The 12,819-nt window shown below is 44.6% G+C and overlaps 1 protein-coding gene across 2 annotated transcripts in view; it reads right to left on the minus strand.

Annotated features, from left to right (window-relative positions):
- CREBL2 (cAMP responsive element binding protein like 2) overlaps nt 1-4,065 on the minus strand; it is a 55,237-nt gene extending 51,172 nt beyond the window's left edge. For both annotated transcript variants that reach the window (XM_079937637.1, XM_079937638.1), the window contains exon 1: nt 3,757-4,065. In XM_079937637.1, coding sequence (XP_079793763.1) covers nt 3,757-3,771 — 15 coding nt within the window. In that variant the 5' untranslated portion in view covers nt 3,772-4,065. The remainder of the gene's footprint in view (nt 1-3,756) is intronic.
- Between the last annotated feature and the right edge of the window lie 8,754 nt (nt 4,066-12,819).

Below are 12,819 nucleotides of genomic sequence, written 5' to 3' on the forward strand. Positions count from 1 at the left end.
GCAGGTAAGGAAGGCACATTTAAAACATGAATATCTACTGTCTAGTTTGGTAAACGAGCTGGCTCTTCTGTCTTGCTATCATGGAAAGCATGGATAGAGCAGGAGAACAGAAAAGGAAGAAATTCTCTGGGCTCCGTGGCACTGCCCAAGGAAGGTAGTTCCAACTATAGCAAAAGATGGCTAAGGGGCCGACAGGAGGGACTTCAGGGGCCAAAGGACAGCTCTGGGAACGTCAAAGAGATTTTTGGCCGGGTTAAAATTTTTGTGAGAACCAGCAGTACTCACCGAAGGGGTAAGGAAGGTATAAGAAACCTCATTTTCAAAGAATCATGTGGAGCACAGGTGGAAAGAAAGTATGGAGGAGAAGGGCAGCTCATCTTAGCATCCTGTGGCCAGTGGCTGACACGCTCTCTCACCAGTCCCTCAGCTGGAACTTGGTGCCCTAAACTGTCAGGCTGGGCAATACAGAATGGTGGTCTTTTACCAGCTTAGTCTGCGGCAGGAACACAGCTGGTCTAGGATATTTCAAGTTACTCATTCATTCATTCGATAAACATGAAAGTCAAATAGAAAATAAGAAACCCTCTATGATCAAAGCCTCTGAAAATAACACATTTCAGTTTTTTTTGTAATTGAACGCAGCACGTTAGGGAGAAGAGGCTTTCATAAAAACAAGCGCTTTTTCTTAGTGGTGGACAAGCAGGTAGACTCAGGACACTACCTTTCTCACACAATCTGACAGTTAAGGGCACAGTTTAAGGTCATTTCATGCCCCATCCCGTTGTCCCTGTCCCAGTGTGGGGCATAGTTAGGAGCAGAGGGTAGCATGGGGGAAACACAGCTGCAAATGCCATGCAACAGCGCACACTTAAAAATTACTAAATGAGCATCTCAGGTGCCTACTGCACTGTGTTAAAGACCGAGGAAGTCCCTGACAGGTAATATGATAAGGATAATATTTTCTGAGTGCCTGTCACGTGTTAGACTCTATTCGATGCTTCATATGCATTATCTCTAATCCTCAGCAAAGCCTGGGAAGAAGGTACTGACCATCTAACAGACAGAATGGAAGCTCAAAAAGGTTAAATAACTTAGCCAACATTTTTGGCTTCCCAACTAGCCTAAGTAGAAATCTATTCAATCAGAATTTGAGATCTGCTACTTAGCACTTCCCCAAGCCCAGTCTGTCTCTTGCGTTATTTTTCCCCTTAGCTGTAGTCTGTATACTCTGGCTGGCTGGCTCAATAGAGCAAACTGATTAATAAAGCCCAGGTACATCTAGGGCAGTCTCCTTAATGCCACTCTGTTCCAATTCAATTCAATCACTATTAACCAGTACTCTATGATGTAACATAACAGGCACATTGCTACCTACCTGGAAGGCAAAGCTGCACTCCCATTCAAAACTGTCCTGCCCTGACTCCAGGAAACTAGATGGCAGAAGGTGGAAAGCTCTTGGCAAACTCATTCACCACCACTGATGAAAACAACTCAAAATACAGAATCTTTATAAAGGGATTCATCACATCATCATCATGTTTCCTGACCTGCTCATTCAAATACTGCCTCTCTGTAACTGCTGCACCTGCCCACTTTGTCCTCTTCCTGTTGCCCTGGCCTTGCTGTCAGCCAGTTTGTCATCTTTTATGCTCTCACCAGCACAACCACCATATACTTTCAAGCCTCAACTATCCCCTTATACAGGGGAAAATGGAACCTGAGACTCCATCACCCATACATAATGTGAGGGAAAAGTGTGTTTTGTGTGTGAGTATGTAGGTATCTACTAGGAGAATACAATTTTGCAGGACTGTAACAACTAGAGCACAGGGAAAGGCAGGCCTAGGAGCCTTTTTAAAAGACTGTTTCATACCGCCTGACTGCTGAAAGAGCAGTCCAGTCTTGCTGTACGTGGCATTTAAATATTACTCAACCACAGCTACGACATGTATTCAAAGTGAAAGTAGTGTATTCACAGAGGCACTATCCATCCAGAGACATCTGAAGTGGTTTTTCTTTTCCGTAATCATTAAAGATTGAAGAAACTGCTGGTTTTTAAATACCGTCACAATACAATGAATTAATAAAGAATGAGTACTGAATTCGTTTTGCTTAGCTATGAACATTCTAAGAAGTTATGAAAAGCCTAGCCCCCAAAATTAACTTAAGTCTTTAGGCAAAACCATAACACTTTATACCTTCCACTAGAGCTTGCCTGTTTCTAGAAATAAGTCCTATGTTATTTTATAGGTAGATAAGATAACTCAAAATCCTATGTATTTTTCTTGAATTTATTTGAGATTACTGAAGACTCTGAGAAAGTTATTACATGTTTCAAAGGTTCAAAAAAGAAACAACTGAAAATTATGTAGAATATACTGTGAGAGTCTCAAACCGAGGACATAAAAGAATATGTTGCTTTAGCATCCTTTCCCAGCCATATCTAGGAAAGATAGTGGATACAGTATTTGGACTTAATTTCAAAATTAACACTGAAAGATCAAGCTAGCAAAGGTTGTTATGGAAAATTCTCTTCTGATTTTTCTGGAAAACTTTCAGAACTCCTCCTTTCTGTCTGGGAAATACCACTTCCTATTAGGAGGGGTTTGCTACTTCACAAATAAGCTTCCTCTAGTGAGTCCTGATTCCAGAGTACTGCCTTGGGCTTTCCCTGCTTGCATTTCTCTCGGAGCCTTCTGCAGGAACAGGAAGAGGAGATAAGGTAGAATAACAGAAGCAGCACAGAGAAGATGGAAATTTTTTCAATCTCTCTGAGGATAGGTGAAACAAAAACTTGATAGCAGCAAAATGTTACTGGTTAGATGGAGGGGGAAAGGGTACCCAAATGAAGGAAAAAGCTATCACAAGCGGCATGCCAGAGAGTGTGGAAAGTAAGACCTCTGGAAAGCATAGGGAAGAGTGTCTATTTTGAAAACTGGCAAACTCTAGAGTCTGATTCCTTAAAAAAAAAAAGTCCAACTTCCTAAACACTCTAAAACATCGATAAGCTGATGATGAATAAACTATCACTATCTTCATGACATATAACTAGACAACACTAACGCGGATAGACAAAGGTTATACATAAACTATATGAATTAACCAATAATGAATACTGTCGGTCATCTTATCATCATAGGGATAAGTGATCTGGATAGGGAAAGGGGGATGGGGATGGAATATTAAGATAGATTAACAAGAAGGAATTCATTCCTTTTCTTGGAGAAGGCTTTCTAGAGGAGGTTAGATTCCAGACGCTGGACGAATAGCAACAGGAGCTTAGCAGAACAGCTCAGAGGGGGAGTGAACCGATTATATGAATGGGGCATTGAGTAAGGGAGCCTGGGAGAAGAAAGGGGGACCGTCAAGGGGAACAGGGCCGGTTCAGGGTGCCCTAGTTAAGGTCTCCAACGTGGAGAAACGCTGGGTGGGGGCAAAGGAAGGCCAAAAGAAAAAGCACAGTAGTTTCTTCACTTATCTCGGGAGGACTAGGGTTTACACTACCTGGAAAAGCTGACCAACAGGCTTGCCCTGGGTGTGATTTTCCAGAGGAGTGGGCCCTTGCTGGAAGAACGCAGCCCGCTGTTCCCTCAATTCCTGTCTGGGTAGCTGGGGTCATAGCTGGAGGCGCAGAGATGTCTAAGGCCGGTGTCTCTTGGGTGCTGCGTGGGTTACGGGGCTGAGGCTCAGCGGCGGGCACTTAGCGACAAGCAGGCGGCGGCTGCAGCAGCTGCGCGTGCAAACCCCGGGACTTACCTTACTGTCATCCATCTCGGCAGACAGGCCAGCCCGGCCGGGCGCTCCCTCCCCCGGCCCTCCCCCGGCTCAGCCGGCCTGGCCCGGCCCGGCCCCAGCCCCGGGGAAAGAACGGGATAAGGTTCTGACTGCCTCCTCCTCTCGCCTAACAGTTCGCTTCCCTGATGCCACAGTCACGGGGACGAGGGACCAGTTCAGGGATGGCAGAGCGGACCCTGGAGGCGGCGCAGAACGCCTCCCTTCGCCGCGGCCGCCTCCTCCTCCCCCTCCATGACAGGCTCTGGCTGTGTTTACAGACGCCCTGGAGAGAGGCCCGGACCGGAGAGAGGGCGGCAGCGCGGCGCGCGGATTGGCCGCTTCGGCTGCCGTAGCACCGCGGCATTCTGGGGATTGTAGCTTTCGTTACCGCGGTCTCTGCGCGGCGAACCAAAAAGGAAACTACGATGTCCACAGAGCCTCAAGAAAGGCGTCCGTTTTCCTGCCGGCGAGCGCTACGCAGGAGGGGCCGAAACTACGTTTCCCACAATGTTTTGGTCCCTGGGTTCCAGCGGTCCGGGCGTAGGGAGGGGACCCTAGGAGCCCCGCAGAGGCGGACCTGAAGGAGGGGCCCTGGGAGCAGGCCCTCCTCATAGACACCGAGGAAACCCTGTTTATTTTAAAAATTCACCCCCCCCAAACAAAACAAACAAAAAACCTAAGAATGCACAATGGTGCAGCTCCTTCTGGAAACCATTTGACAGTTCCGATATTAGACATAGAGTTACCATATGGCCGCAATCCCACCGGAAATGACACCGTGTGTCCCCACGAAAACTCGTGCAGTAACGTTCTGTCCTAAAGGCGTTATTCTTAGTAGTCAAAAAGTGGAAACAACCCAAGTGTTCAACAGTGGATGAATGGCTGGCCAATTGTGGTATTTATATTCAAGGGAGTATTATTCCTCAATGAAAAGGTATGAGGCACCGATACATGCTGCAATGTGGATGCGCGAGGATGAGCCTTGAAAACACACAGTGAAAGAAGCCAGACCCAGAAGGCCACATATCGCGGATTCCACTTATAATGAAATGTCCGGAATAGGTACATTTAAAGAAACAAAAAGCTGGTGAGTGGATGTAGGGGGCTAGGGTTGGGGAACAGCAGGGAGGGAGGGGGGCCAGGAATGGGGAGTGGTTTTTAATAGGTACTGGGTTTCTTTTGAGGTGATGAAGCTGTTTTAAAATTGATTTAGGGATGGCTGCACAACTCTGAATATACTAAAACCCACTGAATTGTATACTTTAAATGAGTGAATATTATGGTATGAGAATTACATCTCAATAGTAAGTAACAAAGAATGTCTTGGCATCCTCCTGATTAGTAAAGTCAGTGAGCTTGTTGTTTTGGCCTGTGTTAGGCCATTGAGAATTTGACAAAGATTGTCTTTATTAATGTTATTCTGGAGAGCCCCTTTGACTCACTCCTTTTCAGACTCCTACAGTGCTTTGCTAAACCCTTCCAAAGTTCAAATGAGGTAGAGTTCCCAGATTTAGCAATAAATATACAGGGGCTTCCCTGGTGGCGCAGTGGTTGAGAGTCTGCCTGCCGATGCAGGGGACACGGGTTCGTGCCCCGGTCTGGGAAGATCCCACATGCTGCGAAGCGGCTGGGCCCATGAGCCGTGTCCGGAGCCTGTGCTCCGCAACGGGAGAGACCACAACAGTGAGAGGCCCGCGTACAGCAAATAAATAAATAAATATACAGGACACTCACATTTGAATTTCAGATAAACAAGTACCTTTTTAGTATAAGTATGTCCCATACAATACTTGAGACACACTTTTACTAAAAAAAGCATTCATTGCTTATCTGAAAGTCAGATTTAACTATGCGTCTTCTATTTTATCTGACAACTCCAAATTGAGGAAGAGTAATAATAGAAAAGCAGAATTGTCTCTGTCCGATATGTACAACGCTTCAGAGGAACTAAAGCAGGTCAGTCCCTCAGAAGTAAATGCCGCCTAACCAGGTCATCATGTGGGGTTGCAACTTTCGGCCCAGCCAGGGTGGGGGGGCATCTGTAACCTCCAAACCGCATTCCACGCAGTCTCAAAGACGTCTAGCCGCATCCTCTCTGATGCTCAGGGGAGCAAAGCCTGTGCTCCTTGCAGGTTCTTCTCCTCTTTCCTCACCTAATACCCCTTTTCCGTGCCCAGTAAGGCCTCAGTCCTCCTCCCCAGCTATGCCCTTGCCACTGCTAAGCCCTCTTTTTCGGCGTGGAACTGCCTTTCCCCCGGGGTTAGTCCTCTGTCACTCTGTCTGCATCCCTGCTGACAAAAGTGCGCCGGGCCCTCAGGAAGGAGGACTAAGACGTTTTGAACCAGGTGATGGAAATTTAAACACGTGCTAGGGAAGTCATATGTACACCAACTTCAGGAGAGTGGTTTTCTCTAGGGAGGGAGAGAGAGAAATGGGATGGAGAGGGTCTTGCGGTGGTTAGCTGTAGATTTAACTTTTTTTTTAAAGAATGGTAACATTTTTATTTATTTATTTATTTTTATATTTATTTTTGGCTGTGCTGGGTCTTCGTTTCTGTGCGTGGGCTTTCTCTAGTTGCGGCGAGCGGGGGCCACTCTTCATCGCGGTGCGCAGGCCTCTCACTATCGCGGCCTCTTGTTGCGGAGCACAGGCTGCAGACGCGCAGGCTCAGTAGTTGTGGCACACGGGCTTAGTTGCTCTGCGGCATGTGGGATCCTCCCAGACCAGGGCTCGAACCTGTGTCCCCTGCATTGGCAGGCAGACTCTCAACCACTGCGCCACCAGGGAAGTCCTAGATTTAACTTTTAAAGAGATGAAGCAAATATGTGAAATATTGTGGTGGAGAGTACGGTGTATTGTTTTCTTCGTATTTCTGTACATTGAGAAACTATAAACATCCTCACTTTAGAAAGTGTGGAAATACTTTAAATTATTTACTAAAAATTTAATTTATAAAAACAAACAATCGGGCTTCCCTGGTGGCGCAGTGGTTGAGAGTCCACCTGCTGATGCAGGGGACACGGGTTCGTGCACCGGTCTGGGAAGATCCCACATGCCGCGTAGCGGCTGGGCCCGTGAGCCATGGCCGCTGAGCCTGTGCGTCCGGACCCTGTGCTCCGCAATGGGAGAGACCACAACAGTGAGAGGCCCACGTACCACAAAAAAAACACAAAAAACAAACAAAAAAAAAAACAATCACATCATAAAATAAGACTTGGTAAAGGGAAGAAAATCTTATGAAGAAGTATTATATAGTCATATGTTAAATATTTGCTGAGAAGTACCCAGGATTGGTAACAAAGGGGTGAGGAAGAACAGAAGAAAAGTATTTGCTTCTGTAAATTTAAATCCTCAAGGAGCCTATAATCCAGGAAGGAGAAATTCACACATACAGGAGACTAAGAACAATCACTAAACGATACAGACCAAGTTTAATATCTATGTGCTAAGTTGTTCAGAGTGGGTAGGGAGAGCCAAGCATCAGGCTGATTCATGGCAAAGGAAAAGTGAACACAGCAATTTTTTTTTTTTAAGGAGTGGGAGGAAGCTTAGATGAAGAATATAATCTCAGGGTCCTGGACATATTTTGTATACGTGGTTTTCAATCTTTTCTTCCTATATTGCCTTCTCGAAAGGAACCTCCGAATCATTCAGTTCCTTTGAAAAATGCATATAATTTTCTCCTCCCTCCCCTCCCCACCTTTCCTCCCCAGCACACACAAACACATTTCATGTGCTCTCAGACACCCCACATAGAGGCACTGTTGGCCTGTGATGCGTCAGGTCTCTGCTGTTGCTGTGGAGTTTCTTGTAGTGAATTCCTAAACAGCATGGCACACACCCACTCCTTCTTGATCTGCATGCCTTCCATGCCCTCATCTCTCTCTTTCTCCTGCTCCCCTTACTGCTTGGCTAAAAGAGCACAGGTGTCTAAACAGAGCCAAGATGATCATGTTACTCCCTGGGCCACATGGGTCTGCTTGGCACTAGCCCCTGGGGAACATCAGAGAGAAAGGAAGCTCATTAAAATAGCTTGTTAGGCTCCAGCTGGCTTTCCATTAAGTTTGACACATAAGAGTCTAAGAATTTAAAAATTATCCAGCCCTTCCCAAACGTTCAATGGAAATGAAAATTGGTTGATTCAATTCTGCCGTGCAGATTTGTGCTAGACTCATCTCCAATCTAGAAATAGCAATAATGAACAACAAAACCTTCCAAGAAAGAAACAAAGGTGGCCGTGAAATTGACCACGGTAACTTCTGACCCACCTTAACACACACCATACATTTGGGGAAGAAGGTATCCCAGAGTCACCCCAGAAGTGACCCGTCGTTACTTCTCTGTCCCTGGCCTGTCTTCTCAAAGAGTTGATCATCTGTGGCTGAGTGATAAAGATTTTTAAAACGCAGCATGGTTGTACAGTGAATCTGTGGATGGTCCCGATTATGACACAGAGACGGGGAAAGAGAAGGAGGAAAACTATTCAAAGAAAAAAAACAAACCACTGATTGAAGAGAGGTAGGGGGTGGCATAAGATTAAGAGAGGAGGGTAAGGGAACAAAAATTAACCTTATTTAGAAACCACAAACAAGGGGAACAGTACAATATTCTACATTCAGGAATGCCATGGCTACATTGATATGTAAATCTGGCACTAGAACAACAGAGTATTATTGCCGCTGATATGGTAATCTTCAGAGGTACAGAGAAAAAGTGGGTGGGTCATGTGAAATTCATGAAATGCTTGAGGTGAACTCACTGTTGAAGTTTTAGTCCTGTTTTGTTTTTTGTGTGTGTTTTTTCCAACGTACTTTATAGATAAGTATTTCTCTGTCCTTTTTGTTTCCGAAAAGTTTAGCTTATTGTCATGAGGCTATAAAATATTCCATTTCAAAAGTTTGGTTCTGTTCTAAAGGCATTTTGCAAAATGCTCCCCCCTCCTTTGCCTACACGGACAAATATGCCTACATTTGCATACAGCACAGTACCTATTTACTCTGCATTGGCTAGAAAGTTCAGAAGCAAGAGCCTAAAGGAACATTTTCAGAATGAGCACATAATTCAGCCTCCAGCTTGTCAGCAGGAGCAAAAGAAATAAATGATGCCACAAAGGACTGAAACAGTCTGTTGCCGAGGAATGAAAAAAGATCTGATCAGCATAAAAATAAGGAAGAGAAAATGAAGCTCAAGGAACCAAAACCTTCCACGTTCAAACTTTCCCTTACCTCTTCCCCTTCACCAATGTACTGAAAGTGTCACCTCCAACTCAGCAACAGCTTTTCTCAGTATCCTCCCAACTACCATTTCTACTGAAAATACTAAGCCTTATGTACCTCACACTGTAGGAAAGAATGAAGTGTGCCCTTGCTTAAGTAAAAAAATGGGAAATTATTTGGCCAATAAGCAACTGTTTAAAACTAAACCACCCTTTATAAGAGATGGCTTGCTAAGCATCACTATTAGTCATTTACACTTTAGTATGAATGTGCTTCTTTTTTTTTTTTTTCTCCTGGTATTTGCTACCTGACGATTAGGTTTAGGTTTGGGAGAAAAGAGGAATACACATATGGGTTTGAAGGACAGGTGTTCTAAGAAGGGGAGAGATCTGTGTAGATCTAATTGCTGTGCTGGAGCTTTGAGCATTTAAAGAGCAGCCCAGTAAACAGTGGATGCCCATGAAGGTTAGGGCAGGGGAGATAGGAGACAGATGAAGAACCAGCAAGTGACCAGGTACCGTCTTTCACGATTCTCCTGAGGGTTTACCCAGCAGACACACGTAAGACAGGCACATTTATTCTGCTGACTCAGACCCGAAGAAGCTTAAACTTACCATGGCACTTGTGATGGAGGAAGTAAAAAAAAACTCAGCCTGCATGTTTGCTTAGGAACATTTTTTTTTTCAAAAACAAGCTTCCTTTCATCAAAGTTCACTTTTGAGGTGTTTTCCAGTTAAGTTTTGGTAAACTCAGAGTTGTTTGCTGAATAGAAATCTGACAGGGCTCATCTTCCAGATCCTACATTGTTAAGGAACAGAAGACTGGAATCCTGGGTTATGCAGGAGAAAGCATGGTTTTGGTACCTGTGACTTCAGGAGAGCAGCAGGGGACCTATTTCTTATTTTATGAATAGCCTTAAGTCCTCCAAATTTTGCTTCAATATTCTCCATTTCTAAGAAAAAAAATGCAACCTAAAATTTACTATTGGGACTCTATCAGACTTACTTACGACCGTCAAGATGTTTTCAAAAAGCTCCAAAGAATATTTATGAGAATTTAAGTGTTAATATTTCCTGTCTCTAGGTGTTATCTACTGCTAGATGTAAACACCTTTGACTCTTTCTGGCATTACTTTTAATATTATGGGTATTCTGATATTTCTATTTGGTATCACATATCTTGATTTATTTTTTGACTCGTTTACATATTCAAGAACTTTTACAGCATATTTTCAATTCCCTTAAAGGCTTCCTCATCTGCATAAGAAGCCTTCCATTCCAGATACATCTTTAAACCATTTTACTTATACATTAGAATTGTTTCCAAAAACATTTAAGCCTGAATATGGTTAATGTCAGTCTTCTTTGGTCAATACAATGGTACTTGAATGGTATAGCACCTCATATTTTGTGAGATAAAATATAATATTAGTAGTAGTAATACCACTCAGTTTCCAAAAATGTTTGCATGAAATTTATCACGTAGGAATTAAAGGATTGCCACATGGAATTTGACCGATTGTGCTAAGGGTATTTTTGTCACCAACAGTAGTCCTTTGACAGACGGCATGATTGTCCTTAAAAGTTAGATAGCATCGTTCTGCTGAACAGCCATTTCTGTCTCTGTCATTCATAAATGTGTCCAAGTCATTAAAGATTTTTTTTCTGCTTGCTATATGAAATAGTTCTTTAAAAATATGTATTATAAATGTATCTCAAACAAGTTTCACAGGACATCCTTTGATCCTTGTAAACAAGCCATGGTGATTGTGCCCTCACGGTTTCTGGTCTTCAGAGAGTCACACCGTGCTATTTGTCAGCTGTCACATATCCAGATGAAAAGTACTGTTTTAAAAAGGTCTTTCCCCACGCCTGAGCCCTGTCAAGTTTTGCAGTGGACTTTTCTGAGTGGTTTCTGACACCATCACCTCTCTTCCCAGGGACAGTCACAGAAATGCCTCAGTACCATCTCCCCTGGGTGTGGATGTGTGTGGAGCAACCACGGTTCTGCTTGTCTGTGTTTTAATCTGACTAAAAGAATTATTCTCTTTTCATTTCTGTTCCAGACTTTTTGCTGCCCAGCATTTTCTGGGGCCTTCTACTAGAAACTTCAGGGGATGGATTAACCACAGCGACCTGTAGGAACTTTGTATAAGCATATACATATTTTCCATGCAATTACTAAGCTCTTTGTGCCTTTCATTTTTTCCCTTTAAGTCAGATCTTTAAACAGCCACTTTGTCTCCCTAACAAGATAAACCGTATTATCAGAACTGAGAGTTTATACGACTAGCTAATTTTGTTACAGGGCTCATTTTAGAGTTCAGTGTAGGCATGTAAGAGTCTAGTTTGTTGCTGCACCTCTCCCGACACACCTGCTGCTCTCACGATTATGAGATTCAAAACACTAGTAGCAATCCTCTCCTTCCGCTTTCTACCAGGAGTACATACATGTCATTTCGAATTTTACAGATTCACTTTACATTTCAGCTCTAGTCTCTAGATGTTTTTCTAAATCAGAAAAGAAAGTCATTTTGTCTTAAGTGATGCTGCCTGCCTCAGACAAGCATCTCGCATGGTACCATGGCCAGTTCAGGATGGCCTTGCACTGGCTGATGCGCACGTCATTAGAGGTTGTGCAAGAAATGTCACTTTTGCCTCAGTGTCTGGCACCTCTGACATCACCGTGGACTCTCTGACCCTCTCCTCTGTGCCTCACCCTTTCCCTTTTTTTCACACGGTTCTTGCCTTGTGCTCTGTTCTTCTTGATGTTTTGTGTTTTCAGACAGCAAGTCCTGGGAGGCGGTTATCCTTTCCCTAAACCTGGAGGATTTTCTCCAGTTTGTTTGGTCTTAGAGAACTTCAGGCCTTCTGCCGTGTTTCGCTTTGATAGCCTCCTTTGCCACTCAGCACGGAGTGTGTCTTGATCAGCTCTGTTCTGGCTGCTGCAGGTGAGGCTGAAGTAGAGGCCAGCTCCCTTCCTTCTCATCACAGCTTCCAGACAGGATCACACCTCCCCTTCCCCTAGCCTCCCATGTCCCCCGCAGGGTCCCAGAGGTGAGGGGGGAGTGGTCCTGGCTGCACTTGCCCGGTTTCCTGCCCTACAGTTGTGTTTCCTCCTCACTTCCCATGCCTTCTCTCATGCGTGCTCCTTTTCTCCCTTGTCTCTACTCCTAAATCAAGATGCACTTCTCTCGTCGCCTCTGAAGCACTGCTTGACACTCTCTCCAGCTCTGCCCTCCTTCCAGCTAAGCGAAGTGCTAAGGTACCCGCACTGCTGTTCTCTTGTTTCCATAGGTGTTATTGCCAAGCTCAGAAGAGGCAGTTTCTTGTGGGGGTGGAGGCTGGTGATGGAATCCCTCGGGGGGGGGGCTGCCTCCCCAGATTTCCCTCTTTAATGTCTCCAGCAAACAGGTGGTCACTCTACTGGTAGTAAATTCCTGGGTATTTTTACCCAACACCCCATAAACAAAATGGCAATGTTATTGGACATGTCATACAACCGGGCCTATTGAGTAATGTCCGCATTAATCGATTTGCCAAAGAAAGCAGGTTGTTCTCAGCTTGTTCGGAGAGAGGCTAGCTATGGGAAGGAAGAAGAACTCAGGCATCAGGCTTACAAGTACGCGGTCAAGATTTAAATGATACCTAATCGGTGACTTGGTGCGCCGTGAAGTGAATCTTTCCCTACGCAAAACTGCACTGGCAGTACAGTTGATTCTCTCGTAATTGCTACAGGAACCTCACTAGAGTGCCTTGGGGAGAGCCTGTTGCCCTGGGACTGAAGTAGCGAGGAGATAGAACCCAAGAGAGATGCAAGTTTTACCAGA

This window comes from Stenella coeruleoalba, assembly GCF_951394435.1.
Source record: "Stenella coeruleoalba genome assembly, chromosome: 11".
Taxonomy (NCBI): Eukaryota; Metazoa; Chordata; class Mammalia; order Artiodactyla; family Delphinidae; genus Stenella; species Stenella coeruleoalba.